This window comes from Gymnogyps californianus, chromosome 9, assembly GCF_018139145.2.
Source record: "Gymnogyps californianus isolate 813 chromosome 9, ASM1813914v2, whole genome shotgun sequence".
Taxonomy (NCBI): domain Eukaryota; kingdom Metazoa; phylum Chordata; class Aves; order Accipitriformes; family Cathartidae; genus Gymnogyps; species Gymnogyps californianus.
In genome coordinates this window covers 7,602,459-7,625,930 of record NC_059479.1, presented here as the reverse complement: position 1 = coordinate 7,625,930, position 23,472 = coordinate 7,602,459, and the positions used below count along the sequence as shown (strand labels likewise).

Below are 23,472 nucleotides of genomic sequence, written 5' to 3'. Positions count from 1 at the left end.
ACGGGCACGCGTGCCCCGCACCGGCACGGGGCTGGGGGCTTTGGGCTAGGGCCGCTCAGCACGATGCTCACCCATGCAGTCCCCGCCCTGTGCACATCCCATCTGGGCTGCGATTCTTCCAGTCGCCCTTTTCTTTCTTATTTTTCATTTTCAAGCAACTCCTCTGCTCCTTTTCCTTGCTCCCCATGTAATAGCACAAATGAGCTCTACTTACTCACCTCGGCAAAGCTGCTCTGACATGGATTGGATTGAACTGAGCGGCTGTTTGAAAATGGAAACTCCAGGGACTATTGTCATCGCCCAAATTGCACCTTAGATTGTATAACAGCACATGTCATCTGGCCATTTATCAGGAATATTACATTCCCAGGCACTTGCACCTTGCTACAATTTAACTTTGTCTCTTTGGCCAGTGCTGCGATTCCACTGGAGATAATTCAATTGCTCTGAGAGCTGAATGGGCGCCTTGCACAGCGGCTTCATGTTGCTCTGCCGCAGGTACGCAGGCTTTGAATAGGAGACTGAAAGCACTTGTACACCCTGGACGTTCGTTAATCCTTCCTTTTAACGAGAGAAGGCCCCGCGCAGGGGGGAGCTGGAGGCTCTGTTGCTCCAGTGCCCACCCCATGTCCTCTGCCAGCTCCTGGGCTCCTCTTGGCTTCCGGCTCTTAGGCATCCATCCTGTCTCCCTGCTCTTCTGGCCAAGAGCTTTCCTGGTGGGATTGGGAAGTGCTGAGGGTCTCGGCTGGGCAGGCATCAGGGCACTTGGCCCCAGGAATTAGGGCAGCCCCAGTGTTTCATGTCACCTCCCTGCTTCTTGTGTCACCGTGCTGTTGTCCCTGGCTCCAGTTCCCCACTGGTGACATGGGGTGTGCATCTGCTTGTGGATGAGCCGTGGGTGGTGGTGTCTCTCCCACTAGGTCTTCCTGCAGCCACTGGTCCTCGGCTGCCCGCTGCCTGGCTCAGACCCCGCAGGCAGCGCAGGCAGCGTGTGGGGCTGGCTGGGGCTCGTTATTAGTTGCCTTCGTGCTGGTCCCCCGAGGTGCAAGTAGAGCAGGTTTGAAATCTGGAGCCCAACATGGGTTTTGCCGCACTTGTTGAGGAGCATATTTATTCCAGGTGTGGATGTTGGTTTTATTTTATTTCATATTTGCTATGTGAGAGCTTACATTTAGCAATGACATATTTTTTCTGCCAAGCCTGACTTCAAGATGACTGCTCACCCCTTCATGGCGAGGCTTCTTGCCAGGACATTTTGTACCTGGGGAACATTTTAAAAGCGACCCTGCCCTAAGGTTCTCTGAAATGAGATTCTGGATTTGTGCTGGGTGAAGGCAGACTGGCTGAAGAACGGACATCGCTGCTGCAGGACCTGCACACATCGTGTGCCAGACTGCACAGCCATCACCCGTGCATGGCGCCTGCGCTCGGGCGAGCTGTTCAGCATCTCTCTGGACAGCCTGCATGTGACCCGGGTATCTCTACAGCCAGATTTGCAATAGGACTCTCCCCGCAGTGTCTGCACAATGTGCTTGGCTTGTTAGAAAGCCCAGCCCAGCTCAGGGTGGGTTTGCAAAGCCCTGGGCCATGGTGTTCTCGTTCCCCAGCCTGTGCCAGCCGGCAGGTCCTTGCCAGCCTGGTGCATCGGGCTCCTCCAGCAAGCGGGGCGGTCGGGCTCCTTGGGGACTCCTGTCCGGGATGAGGCATTTGCTCCGTGGCTTGTGGAAAGCAGTGCTGAAGCTGTGGTGTTGCTCACCCAGCGCTGCCCGTCCGTTGTTTCCTCCTCCCTTTGCCTCTCGCCCGGCCCCGTCGGGCAGTATTTTCACGCCAGCTTGCTCAACCCGCTGCCATCGGTGCGCCGGGTGCGGAGGTGGGAAGCTGCCTGTTTTGGCTGCCTGCCACTCGTCGTGTCGTGCGTGGTGTGGTGGTTATTACCTGGGCTTTGCTCCTTGCATTAGGAACATTTTTTAGTGCAGACAGTAACAGTTGTATTGACTAGGGCAGGTCTAGGGCTGTAAAAGAATTTCCTGTTGTCCTATTTCCGATTGTTAAAGTGGTAAAAAACAAGACAGAACAGTACAATAAAGAGCCTGTGAATGTGAATGACCGTCCTGGGTGCCGTTAAGGCTGGGTGAGTCAGACCTAGCTGCAAAGGGCAGCACCAGGAGCGGTGCCCGTCGGCTCCGTGCCTGCCTCTGCTTTCGGGCAGCAGCTGCTGCTGCGCAGGAGGAGGATGAGAGGTGACAGCCCTGGGATCAGCCCGCTGGAGGAGCCCAGACCCCTCTGAGCTTGCCTTCTTTGGACCTGGGATAGCAGAAGAGCGGTGTGGTGCTCGTGTGTGTCAATAGGGCATGCTTGTGGTGTAAAAATAGTATTTTATATCAACTACAGGGTTCAGACAGTGATGGGTGGGTAGCTGAAGATCCTCATTCTGCCATGGAGAAGCAGCTGCTGCTCAGGGCTCTGTGCTGGTCCCTGGGTCTGCTGCCAGGTCAGGGCTGGTCTGGGCAGCCTGGACACGTGTTGTCCCCGAGAGCAGGATGGTTTCTGGCTGTGGGACATGGTCTCTGCAGACCAAAGCTGAGATGTGTGGTGGGGACAGGAGCAAGGAGGCAGAATATGCCGTGGAGCTACCTATTGTCTTCAGGTCTGTGGATGGATGGTGACTCCTGCCCCTCTGCCTGTCAGCCTGGCGTCTTTCGTACTTGTTACATTCCCTTCGTAAAATGAAAGATTGAAACAGTATAATTTAATGTAATGCTTTTCATCTCTTCTCCTGCCTGCATTTCAGCTGCCGCTGGTGCGACTTGTAGACAAACATCTTGGTGTTCAAAGCTGATCATCTCCCCAGCAGATAGGCACCATGCCAGTGGTCTTTAATGAAACAGCTTTAAAAGCATGGGTCCCTTTCTAGGGTTTGAGGAATATCCACTTGCAATGCAGTAATCAGTGAAGTCCTCGATTTGTTTTTAACTGTAAAATGTACCAACTTGGAATAAACGGGTCAAGGCAAGACAAACCCACCTGTGGTCTGTCCAGAGTGTGGTTTGCCTCGGCTGTGGTCGTCCCATGGATGTGGGGCTGAGCCGTGGGGCTGGGTGGGGAAGGTGAGGAGCAGCAGCTCCCCCCGTGCCTTCCTGCGCTGGACCAGCCAGCCCAGCGCGTGCCCAGATCCAGCGTTTCATGCTTGTGGAGAGACTGAAGTGATGTGTGCTCCAGCAACGCGCCCAAGGTCACACAGCACAATAAATCAGTGTCTCATCGGGGTGAGAACCCAAGATATTTCTGTAGCCCCTCCAGCCATCACCAAGTCCTCTGCTATCGCAGCCAGACTACACAACTTTGTATGCCTGTAGCGCCCTTTTGAAGTTAAGCTGTGGATAAATAGGCAGACAGCAACACTTTCTGGCCAATTTTTCTTTTTTTTTATTTTGCGTGAAAGTAACAGAATCAAAGTATAAGAGCATGGGCTTTTAGATCTTGGTGCAGGTTGTTCTGCATGTAAGGCTCAGAGCATCCTTCTCTCAAACTGCTGTAAAGACGGCTGCCGAAACCCAGACCTCCTACACAGCCACCCAGCGCTGCGCTCCACACCACCGGGTAGCTGCTCTGATGTAGAGAAAAAGCTAATGTTTTACCCATTGATTTTTCAATTAATTGGCTGCTTCTCCTTTAAAAAAAAAAATCCTTTTTTTTGGTTTTTTTTTGAGGTCTGCCTTTTACTCGTTTATTCTCTGTAAGTGTTAAGCTGCTCATATTTTGGTGCATTGTGTTATGTGCTGAGAATTTTTATCAGCCGCCCTAGTGCTCGAATGTGGTGGAAATACCAATGTGTCTGAGGAGCGGAGGTTATGCACACAGATGTACAAAGCATCAAAATGAACGGTTTGCAGATGGACGGGAAGCAAACCCAGGCTGAGTCTGCACCTTCGCAGGCTTCGATCCATCAAACCGGCACCGACCGAGCGCAGTCTTGTACGGGTAATGGCATTAGTGCTTTAATGCTGCTTTGTGTGTGTATAGGTTATGATAGGAAGGAGCTACGTCTTTGCGTTAGGGAAAGGTTGTGCTTTATGAGGGCTAGCTGCAATTACAAGTTCTTATCAAATGAAGGAAAAGTCGTAAGCTGAGACTGAAAAGCAGCCGGGAGCCTGCGGCGTACGGTGGGAGCCACGGTCGGATGCTCAGCAAAGGCTGGGGATGTTGAGACTCCTGGATTTGATTTCCAGCTTTGCACTTGGCTGAGCCCGGCTGCTTCCCTGGGCCCCAGTTTGTCCATCTGCGATGGGGGGATGAGGTTGTGCAGTCCCTTGGGGTCGGCCAGCAGCGTGGGGATGCGTGCGAGCACCGGGCACGAGGGTTTGCACCCACCCGGGAGCCCTCAGACGTGGGCGTGGAAGGTCCTTGGAAAGGGTTAAACCACCACTCCATATTTCAGCCCCGTAAAGTGGTGTTGGGACAGCCCCAAGTCGAGAGAAGGGATCTTTATTGCTCTTGTATGAATAAAGCCCCAGCGCTGGGAATGACACATTTAATCTTCAGTGGAGTGGGCAGTCTTGGAGATTTATAAAGCCTCTGTTGTGTGGGAGATCAGTGGGGATTAAGCAAAAAGTTAAAACACACATATACACCAAAAAAAAAAAGGAAAACCCCCTCCTCCCTTTGTTCCTTCCCCCCCCTGCAAAAAGTCAAGCTTAAATGTCACGTCAAACCAAGCTTAAAACATGGTGGCTTTTAACGCTGGTTACTAAACCTAGAAACTGCTGACTCTGAGCGGCTCGACACATGGGACAGACCCGCTGTGATGGATTCGCAGCCGTAACTCCTTTCCCCAGGTTGCAGGTCTGGTGGCAGCAGATGACACACAACCTGTTGGAAATTGAACTCCAGGCTTTAGAGCAGCAGAGAAATGGCAGTAAAAATCCCTCTTCCGAGCCTTGCCTTAAAAACGATTGCTATTTAGGGTAGGATAACCGCTGCTTGGGTGGGAGTGATGGGCAGCGCCTGGCTCGGCGGGGGCTCCCCCACCCCGGGCAGGCTGGGGGGCGGCGGGCACCCCCGGTGGGGCTCCCCCCTTCACCGGCCCTTGTATTTTCTCCACGCAGATCAGAGCGAAGGATTTCATTGCAGGGAGGAGTGCCGCATCCTGGGCCACTCGGACAGGTGCTGGATGCCCCGCGGCGCCGTCCCCAGCCGCGCCAAGTCCCCCGAGCACGGGAGAAACGTCATCGCCCTCTCCATCGAGGCGACAGCGGTGGATGCGGAGCCTTACGCAGACTGCAGCACAAAAAGGACCTTCGCCACCTTCGGCAAGGAGGGCGGCGAGCCCCTCGCCGACGAGCGGCTCGCCAACCCCAAAGGCAAAAGAACGGTGGACCCGGCCGCCTGCAGCCCCAAGGTGAGCGGCGCCGTCCGCGAGGCGGGCAACGGCTGCGAGGCCGTCAGCCCCGTCACCTCACCCCTCCACCTGAAAAGCCCTTTGTCCGGCAAGCCGGCGGCACCGTACAGCGCCGGGCACTGCGCCGGCAACCGGGAACGGGAGCCCTTTGGGAACAGTGGTCCTTCCCGGCCGACGGAGGCAGAGCCCCGGGGGGCGGACAGCGAGAGCGGCGGGCAGGAGGGCAACCCGCTCCTGCAGGAACGCCGGGAAAAGGACTCGCCCGGCGCCCGAAGACTGAAAGACATCGTCCTCTGAGCAGCACCTGGCGAGAGGAGGAGGAGGAGGAGGAGGAGGAGGATGAGGGACCGCACGACTCCCAGCGCAGATTGTTTTTATCGCTTACCAATGGTTCACAGATTGCTGTATTTAAAAAGCTTTCCCTAAATGTATTGTTTATAAATGAAGCTATCGTTAATGTGACAATCCCACTTGTCTCAACAGGCAGCAGGGGTGTGCAGCCGGAGCAAAGTAGCTGGTGTTTTGCTTTTGCCGGGAGGCGGTGGGTGGCGGGGGCAGAGGCGAGACCCCCCCCCAGGTCCTCAGGAGCGCTCGGTATCCCCTCCTCGGAGTTTATATATTTTTATATCTCAAAACGAAGATAAATTTCCATTCCTGGAAAGAATTCAATGGCAAATTCCTTATTCGGACATCTTTAGTAATCACCCCGGCGGTTTTGTAGTCTAGACAAAATAGCAGCCATTTCTTGTGTGCGACTGTTCAAAATGACAGTCGGGTGAGTTTTAATATTCGCCCAACACAAGGTTGTTTGTATTTTAAGATGTTGCTATTTTGCTATGGACACCCCTGCATTTATGAATCCTTTTGCTGTCACATGCTTATCTGTACTATTATTGTATTTGATATTGCAAATTACTGTATGTCTAGTGATGGCAAAAGGCTTTCAAGCTTAAAAAAACGGAAAAAACCACAATCATCTTACTTAAACTTTGGGGAAACTGCAGTTTTCTGACGCAGTGGAGCAAGCGCTTCTTCCAGCCCCCACCATAGCCTGCAGCCTCCCCCGGCTCTTGCAGGGCAGTGACAGGGCATTACAGGAAGACGTTTTGGGGAAAATTCTGCCTGGATTGCAATTGTCGGATGCACTGTGCTGAACTTTTTCCCTTATCCATTTCTTTTGCATAATTTCAAGGCAATGCATGGTAAGTTTCTCCAGAAGTTGGTTGTTTTGGTTTTTTTTTTTTTCCAGTTCCCAGATTTAGATATCCCCCGTCTCCAATCATTTCCAAGTCAAAGTGATGGAATTATTTAAGAGATCTAAATTACCTTCTCAATTAGACACACACTTCCAAGCCAGCATTTCCCAATCGTGATTATGCCAAGTATGTGTGTGTTTGTATGTCATCATGGCATGGATTTTAGACTGTTCTGATTTCTTTCTATCCCTGCATCATAAATAAGTATGGAATGAGCAATAGTGATATTAATTTAGGGGCAGACAGGTGATATGTAACAACGCTACTAATTCAATTAATGTGCCTTCTTAATGGAGAAAAAATTAAAGCAATTCATTATTTTTTCTCATAATTAAGGACTTTTTTGTGTGGGTACAAATTTACTCATATAAAATTGATTTAAAAATTGAGCTACTTTAATAGCCGTTTTGTAGAAGGGAGAGAGGGAAGGAGTTTCACAGCTCTCTGCTCTCTTGCAGTGATAATTCCTCAGTGAGGTATGAGTAAGGTAGGAGGATTTCACTTAGTGTATTATTATTATTATTAACCCTTCACTGGACAGATTTTCCTACCCTAAATAATGTTTCCTAGAATTTAAAATTGATTATGGAAGGGAAAATATATAGCTCTTGCCAATGTTTGCTGTACCAGCAAGTTGAAATTAGTGGTTTCTAGAGAAATAGTCTTTCTAGGTCTACATATCATGATAAAATATTTGTTACTTTGATTTATTTAAATTAAAAACGTCAACAAGAAAACAAGCTCCAGTCATTATTATCCTCAAAATAAAATTAAGCTCCACCCATTTGTTTCTTCAGGGCAAATTGATCCTGCCTGAAGCCGTAGCCGGTCCGAGACAGGTCCGCAGTCAGTCTGTTCCCCCTGCCACTTGTTAGGGCCAGGAATTGGGAAAGAACCGACAAAAAAAGGTCGTCTAATGAAATTTGTGACGCTTCCCTCGCTGGTGTTGATGACTACCTCATTCAGCTCCCATCCCACGCATTAACGTGATGTCCTGCATCCCTCCGGAAAGCGAGCTGGGGATTTTCCTGTCTGTTCTGGAGTTTGAGCCCATTTTTCAGGGATATGTTATTTCTGTTCCTGCAGTGTTTCCTGCCTGCGTACTGTTACTGCTGTCATTTATTTCTGGTTTTTTTCCCCAAGCGTGTGTATTATTATAACACAAGCAAAGAAGAAAGGGGCTGGCTTGGGGCTGTTGGAGTAACTGGATTTTCTATAACTGTTAGGCTGGGTTTATTCTGATGTTACCTGTTTTTGTCAGCTCTGGGGGGTTTTTTGGGGGGAACCTTCTCGTATGCGTTTGCTGAGCAACAGAGCCTGCGATGCCCCGTCTGTCAGATCCTCTTGGCTTCGCAGGGCATCAGCCCCACGTCGCCCCATCATCCGCCCCCCACCTCCGGCAGGATCGGACCCAGCTCCCCCATTGCCCATCGCAGTGATGGGGAGAGTGGGTCCCCCCCCGTCCCCAGTCACCCCATCATCATCCCCAGCTGCCTGAAAAGCGCCGGCCGTTAATTTCTGCTGAGCGTTACCCTCTGCCTGTGGAGCTGCCACCACCAGCCTGGCGTTTTGGATGAAAAATAGATGCTAACTGAAAAGGAAGAAAGGAAAAAAAAAAAAAATAGAAACATTTCTCTAATTTACCCAGAGGAAACGTTCCTTGCCACTCTGAATAAAAGTGCAGCCGAGAAGGAATGTGAAATAATTCTGTATTAAAAGGGGGCATTAAAGAGGTCAGTAAACCCTTATGCCTCCAAGAAAATCGTTTAAACACCAGTTTTCTGGGCTGACCCAGGCTGCAGCCAGGGATGCTGAGCGAGGGGCCCTTCCCTGGCACGTCCTCGCTGTGCGGGGCCGAGGGGAGAGCCGGAGAGCGGCCCCGGCTCCACCGCCTTGTCCCTCTCCTGAATATTTTGCTACTCCTGTCACTGTCTCTCTGTGTCACTGGAGATGAGTTCAGGGCTCCTGGGCAAATTGCGGTCTGTCTTGTTTTTTTCCTAGCTGCGTTGAAACTGGCCGTGCAAAGCTGCAGGGTGGGCAGGGTTGGTTTTTTTTGGGGGGGGTGTGGTGTCCAGATGTAATTATTGTGCTTTTTAATAACTTAAACCTGTCCTCAGATTTGGTTTAGGAAAAATTGCTGGGATCTGTTGGTTTCCTCCAGGCAAGCTTGCTCTGCTCCCGTTTATCCCCTGTTTATCCAGGAGAGCAGCAACCACCTACGATTCTCCCTCGAGCATGACAAGGACCCCACCTGGAGCAGCCCCGGGGCTGGGGACCTGGGGGGATGAACCCACCCTGTGCCGGCCCAGGGACTCTTCCCTGCTCCCTGGGGAGCCCTTGGCCTTTCCCACCCTCGAGGCTGCAGGGAGGGATGATGGAGGGCGGAGGGGGATGACTGATGGCTGGAAAAATACCCCCCGAGTACTGTCCTGCTGAGGTTGTTGCCGTTCCCTGTTTGTTGTGAAGCTGGAGGTGGCCTGTGGATCACACGTTGTGCAGAAGTGAATTCCTTTTTTTTTTTTTCTCAAATAGGAAACAAGTTGCTTTTGTAAAGAACACACTGTCTGATGAATATGTTGAAATTATTCTTGGGGGGAAAAAAAAAAATCTAATTATGAATGGAAACACATTTGTCTGTCATTGGGGAAAATTGATGATCTTGTTGCTACAGCTGCTTTTGCAGCTATGGGTAATCTCTGATCCAACCTGTGAGTTGCGGTACCCGTCGGGCAGAAGCCCAGCCGACCCCGCTGCAAGCACTGCTGAGACGGATCCTTTATCGGCATCAGCTGATGTTCAGCTGATCTAAGCTGGGATATAATCTTCAAACACACCTAACGCAAACTGGTTTTCAGCAGCACGCGCCTCCTTGCAGCCTTGCAGGGCGGCAGGTACGAGCCGCGGGTCTCGCACCGTAACACCGGCACCTTCCCTTTGCGGGAAGAGCCGGCGGCGGCACCGTCGCTGCTCGCCTGCCGGCAGCAGGCAGGGCTGCCGCGGGACTGAGCGTGGTATGTCTCGTCATGGTGTCTCCGTTGCCGAGTATATGAAGAATAAATTGTTGTATATGCTGATATGTATGTTATGTACATTTTCACAGTGATTGAATCATTGTAAACAACAAAATGGAAAAAGGAAAAAAAAAAGAATCACCATTCTGTCTATTTTATGAAGATGATAAAGCAGCTTTATTAAATTATTACGATTCTGTTTCAAAATGGTGTACCTGCCACATTGGGTTTTTTTCATCTGATGAGAACTTTGTTTTCCACCTAAATGTGATTTTTTCTTTTCTCTGCTTTGAGCATCTAATGCATTTTAGTATTAAAGCAATTATTGAATAAAATGGAAAGTAAGTGTTTGGTTAAATACGCCTAAGTGGGTTTGCTTTGATGGGCCCCAGGTGCTGGTCCTGCAGAAGCCAGCGCACGGCTGGGCGCCCGTGCGGTCCCCTGGGTGCCACCCCAGCCCTTTCCCTGTCCGCTTCTCCCACAGCTGATCCGCTTTGGCACCCAAGAGGCTGCAATCCTCAGGCAGAGCTTTCCTGGCCCCGAGGAGGGGTCGTCACTGTCCCCACGGGTGACCGACTGGGGCGGGCAGGCTGAGCCCCATCGCGGCTCTGGCCATGGCAGAGCCCCTCTCCTTGCCCCCGTGAAACCGGGCACAGTGCTGGTCCTTCGCACCGCCATCCCCTCACCTTCGGAGGAAACACAGCTCTGAGAGGGGTAAGCGTGGGTAGGAAACACCTCCAACACACACTTCTCCGCTGAGGCATGGCAGAGAAGAAAAGACTCATTTTCCCTAGGTTTTGAGAAGGGCACTTTGGAGGCTGTGGGGAGATTGTGAGGAGCATCCACTGCCTCTGAATTAATGGTCTGTTCATGGACCGCTCTTATGCACGGAGCATCCGAGCGCTTTGTGGCTAGCAGGGGTAAATGCCCTGCCGTAATCGCCTCTGCTCGTTCAGTGGCTCAGCCGAGGTGATACGAAGGTAGAACTGGAACAAGAGCAGCAACACGGGAAGCCCCTTCCCTGGGGTGGGAAGATGCTTGAGCTGTATGCCTGAGCATCACCCTGCATGGCTGGGGCACATGGGGAGCAGGGGGCAGCCGGGGTTAACCACGCCTGGATGGGCCCCCCACCGCTGTAACCCCAAAGTAAAGGCTCCAGCAATGCAGCGGGGTCTGGCCAACTGCCCTGGGGTCAGCTCCGGCACAGGCATGTGTTGGTACGGGGACCCCAGGCAATGGTTTGCAGCCAGGCCAGTGCCAGGACCCTGGGCCTGATTGCACCCTTGTTAGTGAGTCATTTGGCAGGTGGGTAAAAGGAGATAAAAGCCAGGCTGTGGAGGGGAAGCTGGTGGTTGTTGAGGGGTTTGCAGCCTGTCTGGGGAGCAGCGGTGCTGCTGCAGATCAATGCCCACGCCTGAAGAGGCAGTGGGTTGTGTTGCAGCACCCCTGAGCCGTGCCCCCTGCCTGCGCCGGGCACCCAGCACCGGAGCTGTGCCAGCACCATGGGCTCGTCTCCCAGGTAGGAACTGACCCCGTTTGGGGGCGAATGGCCCCAGTGAGCTGCCCTTGAACAGCAGCAGTGGGAGGCGGAGGAAGGAAGGCAGTGGCCATGGGGCTGCCCAGGCTGCAGTGGGGCTCACCGGAGGGCTGGCAGCGGGGCAATGCAGAGCCCCAGCCTGGGGGCCAGGCATGGGCTGGCCACAGGCTGAGAGCTGAAATGGGGCTGAAACCTCCCCGGAGGGAGGACTCCCCTCATGGCATCCCAGACCAGCTCTCACCCAGAACCTGCCGGGACCCTGCGGGCGCTGGGCTCGCTCCTGATTTAATAAACCCCCTCCAATGCCAGTCAGCTCGCTGTGCTGGCCGAGGGCTCCTGCTCGCAGCGAGCTGGGGGCTCGGAGATGTCAGGTTGGTGACATGTCCCCGCTGTGCTTCCCGGCCAGCTGTCGCCGTCCTCTGTCCCCGCCGGCACACCCCAAAGAGCTGCAGCGTCTCCTCTGCTGAGACAGCAGCAGTAACAGCGGCATTGAAGTTTGCATAAATAACAGTGCCAGGAAGGGCTGAGGTGGGCGGCGGGAGGGAGTGTGATTGAGAGTCTGCTGCAGATAAAAAAGGGATTCTTCTTTCAAGCGTGCCTGTCTGGAAACACTGCTGGCCCATAAGGGTGTGCTAAATCTTACTGCTCGGCAGCCTTCCTTGCTCTGAGGGCCAGATCCTGAGCTGACGCAAGCCCTGGCGAGGTCCCTGGGGCTGGGCTGGCTTTGGCCAGGCAGGTCTCTCCCCGGCACTGCTGGGCTGCAGGCTTTGGTCTGTGCCATGTCTCCTGATAAACAGGAGCAGTCGGTATGGAGAGCTGGGTGCTGCAGGTGGGCTGGGCTCCCCAGGGAGCTGCTGACCCCCCAGGACTGCCCCAGACCTGGGCGGACCCAGCCCACGGTCCCCTGAGATCCCCAGCATCCCCAGGAGAGGCTCCCTGGGGCTGTGCCAGTGGCTGGCTGTCTCTGCTCTCCCATGGGAGAGAGCTTCTAGGGGTGCTGTGCTGCACCCCAAGGCGCAGAGCCGCCTGCCCTGCTGTGCCCCCGACTGCAGTGAGGGACTCAGCCACGACGACCAGCTCGGTGAAGCCGGAGAGAGAATATATTAGCAAAGAAAGCAGCCAGCCCTCACTGGGCAAGGTTCAGAGCTGGTTCATAGACACGGATCTCATTTCTGTTTCTTCTGGACATTATTTTATATTATATTTGATGTTAAACTGGAATATCTAAATACAGCCAAATTGGATTAACAAGCAATGAATTATCATACACTTTGACTGCTAAGCCCACAAAGACAAGAACAAATAAATTGGAGGGATCAAAGGCCTGAAAGCACAGAGCAAAAATACATATATAATATATTTCTGTTTGAAGCAGGGCTCTGCAAACACAGAGTATTGTGGGCAGGGCAGGGAAGGGGGGAGTGAAGGTCCCTGTCCTGCATTTCTGTTGCTCCCAGATCCTGGCTCTGCTCCCAAGTCGTGGTGCCGGTGCGGAAAGGCACGGGACCAGCTGCCTGCTGCGTGGCTGCCTGCCGTGTGGCTGCCTGCAGTCGCTCGCCTTGGGCAGAAACCAGAGTCCAACTTCACCGGCAGCCCCAGCGGGCCTTCCACTTGTTTAACTTGCATCTGGTTTTTGTTTTGTGTTGTTGTCCTTTTCTTTTCAACATGATGTAACCGAGCGTCCCCAAAGAGCCATCAGAGAACAAACACAGGCAGGTGTACAATTATAGAGCTCACCTCTGCTGCCGCGCGTGGCCCTGCACAGCTCCCTCCTCTGCTCCCGGCCCTTGGTGCCGGGAACGGGCCGTGGCAGGAAGGATGGCTCTTTGGGGACAAACTCTGGGCTTTAGGGTAGACATCATGCCGTTGGCGGGGGTCTCTGGGCAGCTTCTGTGGGGACGTGGTTGGTAGCTGCTGTGCTGCAGGGTGATCAGTCATTGCAACCCAGCATTTAGAAAAAAAAACCAACCCCAAGAAAGCACCACCATAGTACTGCTGTAGAAAACCCTGCTGTGGCACTTTCCATTAATACAGATAAAAAATTGAGACACAGGGCAAACAATATTAACCCCATCACTGATCAAGCTTAAAAGCTTTTCCCAAGAAAAATTGTCTCTGGATTGCAGTTAAATAATGGGCAGGGGGACTGCTGCCTGCAGAAGCCTCTGACACGGGTCCTGTGCCGCTTGCAGGTGCTCCTGCCCAGGGCGAGTGAAGGTGGCTGGGATGGCAGCAGAGGGTCAAAGACAAACGTGAGGCTGATTCCTTGCAGAGCTTCAAGACAGAAGAAACTCAAAGTTGGCCTGGTGCTTTAGGGGGAGGCAGTGCAGGAACAGAGCAGCCGCCTTGGCGGGGGCCAGTCTGTGCTGCCTGAGGGTGATGAATTGTCTTCCAAGGCCAAAATAAAAAGGAATTACGATAATACAACCTCCAAGAGAGAGAAGCTTAGTGCAAGGGTTTCCAGCTTCCCGGACAGGAGGGGTGGGGGTTGCTTGGTGGCACATCCCCCAGATGTGGAGGTAGCCGGGGTAGGGAGCTCCAGCGTGGCCCCTCTCCCCAGCTGCGGCAGAGCTGGTTTCCCCCTTCCAGCCCCAAATCTCTGCCTTCCCCACCTCGCCCTTGCTCCCCAGCCCCTTTTGCAGGCAGCTCTCCTGCCCGTGCAGACGGATGCTGTATCGCCAGCGTATTTCGTCATCTCCCATCGCCTGTGGTAGGCTTTGCAGATGTGAGTCCCCAGCACGTTGGACCTGCTTGGCCACCGCTGTGCTAAGGCAGCTTCATGGGGCAGGGGCCACCCGGGAAGGGCCGGGCGTGGGGTGGGGGAGCCGGGCGGGGGCTTCAGGGATGGGGACTGCAGCAGCTCCATGCCGGCTCCACTATGAGAAACCTTCTGCTGCTCTGCTCCCTTGGTGCCCGTGTGGAGAGCAGACAGAGGCGGAGTTGTTTTGACTGGAAAAGGAAAAATGAGCAAACAATATTCTCCAGGTTCCTTTCTATCTTTTTTTTTTTTTTTTAACTTTCCTGATAAGGAAAGAACCTTTTCTTTAACTCCCCTCTCTGCCTCTGCTGCACACCGGCTCAAAGGCTGTTCTTTATCTGTTTGATTCTCTGTAAAATTGATCTTATTCTCTTTGGAGGAGTTAGGTTTAAATCACAGGATGAAATCCTGGCCCCAGTGAATCAATATCAAATCTCCTATCAAACTCAGCCTGGGGTGGAGATTTTGGCCATGGGGCTTTGGTTCCCCTGTTCCCAGTGGGAAATGTCATCTGTTGATGGAGGATGTTTTTGTCCTCGGCCAGCAAGCCATTCCCAAGGTCTCTATTAAAGCATGTCGCTTCTGCTGTCCTTCTGCTCCAGCCCCACCTGCCTGTGCTCGTGCTCGAGACGAGGGCTGAACTCTCCTGCTCTAAATTTCAGTGGAAAGCCTCCAACCCGCCTGCCAGTTACCTCTCGCTCGCTCGCTGCCTCTGTCGGGAAGGCGCTCACCGGCGTGAAGGCGTAGCACGGCGATGGCCGGCCTGGCTGGGTGAGGGAGGAGATGTGCTCAGCGAGGAGCGAGCTCTGGCTGTCTGCACCGTCCCTTCTCCATCGTTTGTCCCAGCCTCCAAACGCCAGCATGGCTCTGCATTCCCCAGTGCACCTTCCCTGACCCATGGCACAGGGAAGGTGCCCAGCGCTGACACCCACAGCCATGCCCAGGGCTCTGGTGCTGTGCTCCCCTGGGGGGAAAAACCTCCTTTTTTTTTTTTTTCTTGCTTTCTGTTGCCATAACAACCGCATCCCACCTCCTTGGTGGGTGGCTGGGGCTGGCTGGGCAGCCTGAGCACCCACCGGGGCCGTGGGCAGGATGCGGCCCCCGGCAGGGGAAGGGTTGTGCTGGTTCCCCTCCACCTGCAGCGGGTCCAGCGGCCGCAGTGCTGGGGCTGGATGATGGCAGGGTACCCCCTCTGCGGAGACATCCCTACGGCAGCCCCATCTCCCCTTCCTGCTGCCGGTGGTGCGAGGTTCCCCTGAGGCAGACGGTACAGCAAAGCTGTGTCTTTACCGGAGGATACCCGTAGCATTCAGCTGCTTTTGAAGTCTCCAAAGAGAGCTGGGATATTTCTTGATCTGCTCTTAAATAAGTCATTGCCACTGCTGTTAACTTGCATTAAGCACCAGAAGATGCCGGGTGCACGGGGAGAGGCGTGCGCAGCTCGGCGCGCTGGGACGGGAGCCTGTCTGCACGGGGTACGCAGCCATGGGGCGTAGCCTCGGGAAGAGACTTTGGGGTATTAAATATTTGATGTGCAAAGTTTATTTTAGCCTGAGCCAGACCAGAATCGCTGCGCCTCCAGAATGCAGTTGGTCAGAGGAACAACCTTGGCTGGTTTTGTGCTGGTTTTGCGCCTCGATCTCTCTTGGTGCTGCTGCAATTTCGGTTCCACATCACCCCCAACCCCAGCACATCCCCGGCCACGGAGGCTGTGCCCGAGCCCTGCCTGCTGCCCGCAGAGCTGCTCCCCGGCAGCGCGCCCTGCCTCTGTACGTGTCTACGCATACATGTTGGGGCATCTCATCCCTTTCAAAGGCACTGAAAAAGGCATGCCTTGCTGTTTTGGCTTGAACGCACAATGATTTGCACCCAGATACCCTTTTTTTTTCTGGTTCTTTGCTTATGCTTAGCTGTGGGAAGCAGGGGGTTTTGCAGAAGGCTGAAGCGGTGCCTGGTGTCCAAGAGGTATTCGGTATTAACAGAAATGTTGACAGGTCAGACTGTGTTTTTTAAATGCTACTTTTCCGCTTTTGCCTGTTCCCCTTGGACTCTCTTCCCACCAGCAGCACCTTTAGCATTTTTCTCATTCGAGTCCTTTAAGCAAATCTTATCTCTACATTTATTGCATCTTTGGGAATAGTAATTTTCAAGTCAGCTTTCACATTACTCCATATTTGTTACTATTCCTCTGTCGAGGGAAAACCTGGCTCGTTATTAGTTCTCTGCCTGATACAAAACATTTAATTTGAACAGAAACCACCAAGAGAGAGATACATATTGCTTTTCATAACCAAAGTGTCAACATCTTGACCAGACTGTAGCTGAAGCAATCTTTACCATATGGTGGATTTTTATACTTTAACGTCACATCTGCATCCCCGCTGCCTCTCCTTTCACTCCGGAGATGCCGTGCTGGTGATAAAAGGCGCTGTCTGCATGTCCTTCCTCAACACAATCACAAAAGGACCCCTCAGCAGATAAGGAACTAAACCAGAGATACAATAGCTGTGGCTTCCCACTGGCTTTCTACTCAATAGCTTTCTGCTATGCAGTAAAAAAAAAAAACCAAGAAGAAAAAGAATAGCAACGAGGGAGCATGTGTTGGGAAAATAAGCCCCTGTAAATCCCAGGGAGGGCATGGCTGCAGAACATGCTGGGAATGGCGACTAGAACCAGCCTGAAACAAGATGAAACTCTCTTTTTCCAGATTCCTGGTAAATGGGATGCTATGGACAGCTTCACTGAAGCTCAGGGGCCTTCAAAGCATCCAGACTTCGTTTTTAGGAAAAAAATAGGGCTATATTAGTGTTGGGTTTTATTGCAATATAATGCAAAAATGTATTAAACTCTGTTGAATCCTGGTAGGGATGGGATGTGCAAAGTTTCTAGTTTAAAAGCTTGCTCGAAGCCACAGTGCAATCGGGAAGCACCTGTACCTGCCACCAAGCAGCAGGCAAACGTTTTGCACAAAGCGCCGACGAGCTGGGGTCGGGGCTGTGCTGACGGTGGTTGAGAGAGCTCAGAGCATCGCCTCTGTTTTCTGCTTGCTTGGGCACTGCCTGTCCCGGCTCCCGGCCGAGGCGCTGGCTCGATGCCAGTCCCAAACCCCTCCACTGCTTCTTCCCATCCCTTCTGAAGGATGCCAGGAGCTTCGTTCCTTGAAGTGTGCTGTGAGCATCGGTCCTCCTCCTGGCAGCTGAATTTCTTGGCATGCCCTCAAAATTGGCTACAAATGCCCATTTTGATTGTATTGAGGATGCATAGTCTCTGCCACCAGCTCTTTCCTCTTCTCACCTGGGCTGGCCCAGAGTCCCGACCTGTGAACGGGAGAAACAGGACTCCCATCCCCATCCCACCACACCAGGCTTCCACGACAGACGTTTTAACTCTTGCATTTTCTTAGACTCTTGCCTGTCCTTTTTTCTAGCCCTGGGGCCTCAAGTCTTGCCTGCCTGCCTTCCCACATCCCTGGCAGCTTCGCAGAGCCTGTGGACTTTGCTTGGGTGCAAGGAAGAACGGGGTCGGGCTCCGTGCCTGGCACATGTCCTGAACTCCTGCCTCAGCATTTTGCATGCCGCATAGGATTTTATTGTATTGCTTTAATGGGAAGTCTTGCAGCTCTGAACCCCCAATACACAGCTTTGTAAGAGTAGTGGCTGGAAGAATCCGCAGATAATTCAGTCCTGCCTCTCTTAAGTGAAATAGGATGTTAATACAATACAGTGGAGAATCGCTAATACAATCCTATTTTTATACTAGCACTTTCATGTCATATTAGAAGAAGATTCGACTTTTAGATCTTTTTTAGCAATTTAGCACAGTGAGGATTTCATTATACTGACAGAACTATTGACAAAAAGAAACACATTAGAATTGGGAGGATAATGGTCCTTGGGAAGAGGAAGTTTTGCAAGGCTTTTCATTTAAAACTGGACTGGACAAAGTAACAGGCACTGTGCTGTGGGGAATAATCCTGCATTAGCAAAGGGGTGGACTAGATGACCTTTTAAGTCTTGTCACAGACTAATAGAAGTCGGAGATGGAAGAGACTTTTAGGTCACATCAAACGCTTCTTCCAACCCAGTGTAAGATTATTTCTTGATATATTTGGTGGTGTTTTTTTCCCCTTCTAAAAGTTCCAAGTCATGAAGCTTTCTCTCGTAAAGAGTCTTTTTCACACTATTCCACCCAGTAAGCGTGCGCTTAACTTTGCGCGCTATCATTAATTCCCCTGAATTTAAGTCTCTGCGGGATTTAACAACTTTAATTGGATTACTCACAGCCTGCAAAGTTAAGCACCTGCATAAGGCTTTGCAAGAGGGAGGTTTAACAGATCTTAGCGTTAAGTTCTTCTCACTTTTCCACCTTAATCTTTATTTTGCTTCACAGTCCTCTCACCTTTCCCTTGCCTGGTTCAGCTTAACCTCTCCTCCTTCCTCCTCCTGACGTGCAGACAGTTGTCACCTTCGCTGACGCTGGTGATGCAGACCACGCAAACCTCTCCTCACCAGACCGACTGCGACTCCGCAGGCATGCGAGAGATGGAGAACTGCGTCACCACCAGCGGCGTGGCTTCTGGCACCAGATCTAAATCGGGTTTGCTCTTGCTGCACCGAACAATTAAAGCGCTTTTTCCCCCCGGCTCCATGCCTGCTTTGGAGCGAGAAGAGAAGAAAGTATGGGGATGCAGCCCGGGACGGCGGCACCACCCAGCAGGCAATCTGGCGAGGTGGTGAACCTCGCTCACCGCGGCTTTGCGACAAGAGGAGGAGAAACTTTCCCGTTCCATCTGCTCCCAGCCTTCTCGACTAGGTACCCGCTTTCCACGCCGAGAGCAGATGTTCCTGCTGGAAATAGGCTTCCCTTCTGAAGTTGGAGCCATCACTTTGCATTAGAGCCTGCAAGCCTGCTTTTTGCCTTATAGTGCTTTTCCTGCTGACAGGGTGTGAGGCACAAAACATTTTAAATGAAGATCTTTACAATTGTGAACATGCTGCAATAAATATTAATGCTAACTTGTTAAATGGCGAATCAGCAATTTATAGAATGGCTGGGGATGCCTCTCCTTAAGTGACACACAGTGGCTGGGTGTTGCTCTGCGTTTCCCAGCCTTGGCTCACCGCTGCCTTTCAGAGAGGGCTGTTGCCTGTTCTCCTGCTGCCCTGGGGACATGGTCCCTGATGATGCCATGCCACATTTGCCACCCTAGGGACTGCAGCACAAGCGGTTTGCAGCAAGGGTTTGAAGCCCGAGCTACTCCAGCCAGCTCCAGCAGGATGCCAGGCGTGCCGGGCGTTTCTCTGTATGAACCATCCGCGGGTGTCCGAGTGCCACCCTGCAAAGCCCGTTTCAGCCTGGCATCCTGGGCACGTTTGCAGCCCAGGTTCCCTCTTCCTCTGTTTAACGGCCTCGAAGGGAGAGACGAGACCTTCGTGTACCTCGGTGCTGCGGGGTGCAGATGAGCATTGGTAGAGTTGTCTTGATCGTTGAATAAAAGGCACCTCAGAAGTGTGACCTATTGCTATTAATTAACATATTACATGAATATGATGGAGATCTGAATAGGCTGATCAAAGCAAATGGTCAGGTTCTATTGCTTCCCCGGTGAGCTGGGGGGTAGTAAATAGAGCTTGACCAGGCTCCAGCCCAGCTCTCCGGCTGCCTCTTGCCTCCCGAACAGCCGTGTATTGTCCAGGCAGGAGGTGGATTTTCAGCAGAGACAAAAGCGAGACAAGTTCCTTTTTTAGATTTTAAGCTTGAGTTCATCCAGAGCAGACAATTTACTTCTCTTTGTTGTTTCCAGCATCATTCATCCCTTCTGTTTGTGCTCGGTAGAGGCTGAGCCTGGGATATCATCTGAAAGAAGTTTCTCTTTCAGGATCTTTGATGTTAGGTTTGTTATATGTATATTTGAAAAGTACTTCTGCGATGACAAAGCTCGGTACTACTCCTGCTGGGCTGATGTGTGTGTGAACTGCGCCAGTGAGTGGCAGTGATTAATCCAACAGCACCATGTGCTTTTGCTGCTGAATGGCTCGCAGTGTGGACAAAGCAGCAGCACGTTGGATTTAAATTGGTGACAAAGGGGATGGAGTAGTTTTCCTTGTCCTCAGGTGTGGAGGAGTTTTTGGGGGTTCACTGGTGTGAACCCCGTGCCCAACCAGGCTTTCCTGCCTGCAGCACAAGGAGGGATGCCCTGCCTGGGCTGTCGAGGATGGGCTCCTGCTCTGTTCTGCCAGGGGGGCTTTCAGCTTCCAGGCCTCGGTGCCCAGTGGGGCCAGTCCAGCCAAGGCATGTGAAATTCATCCCCAGGATCTGCTGCAGCGCCCCAGATGAGCCTATGGTCTGAGCCATGAGGATGGGCTGACTTGTTGCATATTATACTGATTTCAAGAAAAAGCTTGACATCCTCTGCAGGTAGCTACCCCCAACCAGGAGGGCTTGGTTGATGCCTGGATCTAAACCGTCACTCAAATGCCTGCCTTGCAGCGCACAGCTGGATCACTTGCAGGCTCCTGCCAGGGTGCCGTTGACTCCAGGTTTGCTCTTTAGCACCTTCCCACCCATGAGCAGAGCATGGGGGTGACTGTGCCAGCCCAGCTCAGGACTCAGCTCCGTGCTCAGCCTCCAACACTGGCCAGCAGCAGACGCTGGGGAGAAAGTCTCAGAAGCAAGGGCTGAGCTTTCCCATGGCAGAGCCTGCCGGCTTCCAGCAGCAAGGGTCACAGGGACGCCCTGAGCCAGGGATGGTAGCCAGGCCGCAGGGCTTGGTAGCCAGCTGACCTGCTCCCCCATTTATATGTCTGGTCTCTTTTGAAGCAGCTTGTGCTCTTGGCTACCGCAACATCTGGTGGTAATAAACTGTACCATGTAATTGTGTTCTGTGTGGAAGAGGGTTTCCTTTTTTTTCAGCTTAAATTTACTACCTAATAATTTCATATGCCCAAGGATGGGTTGGGAATGTCATTGTGGCACTGCTGGTAATTTGCAGGGTGTTCTTTTTGCCACAGCCTGTGGGGCTGTAAAAGACCTGATGCCCACGGGGACATGCTGAATGCACCGAGCGGGCTGAGGTGACCTGGCATGTGACCCTGCCAGCCTCTGCATCCCTGTTAGATGGGGCTGAAATCTGATTTTGTTTGCTAGATGCTACATAAATAAAATCCAGATCTGTCACATTTGCTGCTAATTGGCTTGCAAGGGCTGCTTGTTTGAATTGTGGAGCGCGCTCCGAAATGGGTGACCTTTGGCAGTGCTAATGTTTCCCGTGAAATCCCCAAAGCTCCATACGTTCCCTCGTGCCTGCTGAGAAAACCTGCTGAGAGGAGCTGCTCCCCTGGTCTCCCATGCCTTCCCCGCCCCCGCGCTCAGCTCCTCTTCCATGACACATGATGGGAAAACTGCTTCGTCACAATGGGTTAATTAATGAGCAGCAGAAGTCCGGTGCTCAGAGTTGTTAAGCAAGGGCAAGTGAATCAAAGCATCACCACCTTTGGTGACTTCTGGCCTGTTTCTGAGACAGCATTCAGGGTACTGGCATGTCTGCAGATGCTTCCCAGGCTGGGCTGCATCCTGGAGAGGAGCAAACACTCCCCTGCAGGAGAAAATCCTGGCATGGCTTGGATGGTGATTTGCAAAGGATCCTGATGCGACTGGCAGCCGGGAGAGTGCTCTGCTCCATCACTTCTCAGCCTTGCGGCTGAGCCAGCTGCACCGCTCAGTGCGGGGACCAGGGCTTGCTGCCTCCGGAGCAGCCCAGCCAGCTGTAAGCTCTCCTCCTGTGCTCCGTCACCAGCACCAGGCTGTATTTTGCAGGTTTAGTTTTTCTGCTGGTTCAGCTGCTCGACCTGGCTCAGCACCCCACCAGCGAAGCACCGGTGTTGGCCCAGGGCAGGGTGACGTGGCCGGGGTGAGGGGGGAAGCGGGACAGCACCCTAAACCTGCCCCACAGGGAACTGCCTGGAGCTCAGCAGGATTTGTGCTATTTTCCTAGCAGGATGCTTAGCTATTTCTTTCCCATCCATCCTCGCAGCGTCTCTTCTTATTATTCCTTTATTCGTATCGATTTTAGTTCACTGGAACCTGACCTGCTTGATGTGTAAATCGCTGGAGTCTGGCTCTCCCTTCTGTGTGGCTCTGTCTGATTTGGGGTGTAAGCCCCAAAACAAAATTCGCCCTGGGGGGTCAAGCCCCACAGTGCCAGCCCATCTGCTGCCGGCCATGCCCTGGCGGGGCTGCTCCCCTTCAGCCCTGCTCATCCTCACAAAACGCCTCTAGGTTCTGCTGCTGGCAGGGAGTTTTGGGTGACGCATGCTCAGCCCCTGCTATTTGTGCTCTCAGTTACCCGCTTAACCATGGTGATTTACATGGCAACCCAATGAGGCCTGGCGTTTCAGTGCCTTTATGCATTAAGCAGCATCAGCTCCCATGTAATTTAATTGTCTGTGTTTTAAACATAAATCAGCAAACTGTGGGCTGGAGCAGAGCAAACTCCTCACCGGGCACGGAGGCTGCTCCTGCTGACTGCCCCTCCGGTGAGACATGGCCCATCCTGGTGTCCCCGCTCCCCGGGGATGTGCTGTGGAGAAAATTTAGGCTGTGGGTGTTTCACTGGCATAAGCCTCCCCTTTGGGGTTCCCAGTTTAGGTCGCATCAGTCAGGCTGGAGCCAAGACTCCTGTGAGCGGTGGGATCGGCGAGGTGGGTTCCCACATCCCCCTTCAGAGCGGGCTCTGCGGCTGGGGCTGCTGCCCCCCAAAGCTCCTAGGAATGCGATAACTTGAGGACTCCCCTTTCAGTCAATTTTTTCTGAAATTGGCCAAAGGGCTCAGAATTCATTAGGCACTGTGAATAATAGTTATGACTCAACCAGCCTCATGTCCTGAGGAAACTGGGCTAAACGCCACCCCCCCCTCCCCCCCCACCGCTCCGTGTGTGTTTTCCGTCCCATCAGACCTTCCTGGATAAGCTGTCATGGAGAGCTGCTCCTCGGCAAGGCTTTGATCACCCAGAGCCAAGTGTCTGGGCGGGTGGTGAAAGGGTGTTTGGGTTTTGCTCCCCTTTCTTTGTGCGGCAGCTCCCTGGTTTGAATAGGGTGAGAGCGCTCGCGCCTGCCGGCTGCTTCCCGAGGCCCTGGGATGTGGTTCAGGGGATAATGTGCTAACAGTGTGGGAATGGGAACCAGGAGGTGCTAGTCGGATGGGGTTTGGGCTGGGGGACAGGCTCCCCTGCCCTCCCCTTCATGCAGCCTTGCTGACACAGGGGGATTTCTGCCGACAAATTCCCACCGCTGCAGCTGCGTCCCTGCTAGCGATGGTGGGAAGCGCCCGCCAAAATCCTCGAGGGCGGTTGGCCTTGCTGTCCTTCCCATCCCCAGCAGGCAGCCTCTGTGCTGGCCAAGGCCACTAGTTCCCGTCACGGCCAAGGCCAGGGACGAGCTGCATCTCCCCGCCAGGTCCCTGGGCTGCGGGGGGCAAACAGGGCGATGCCCCCATGCCGGGCAGGTCACAGCTG

The 23,472-nt window shown here is 52.9% G+C and overlaps 1 protein-coding gene across 2 annotated transcripts in view; it reads left to right on the top strand.

Annotated features, from left to right (window-relative positions):
- The window catches only part of PCDH19 (protocadherin 19), a 55,496-nt gene extending 49,801 nt beyond the window's left edge, over positions 1 to 5,695 (top strand). For both annotated transcript variants that reach the window (XM_050901805.1, XM_050901804.1), the window contains exon 5: positions 5,106 to 5,695. In XM_050901805.1, coding sequence (XP_050757762.1) covers positions 5,106 to 5,695 — 590 coding nt within the window. The remainder of the gene's footprint in view (positions 1 to 5,105) is intronic.
- Positions 5,696 to 23,472: the final 17,777 nt, after the last annotated feature.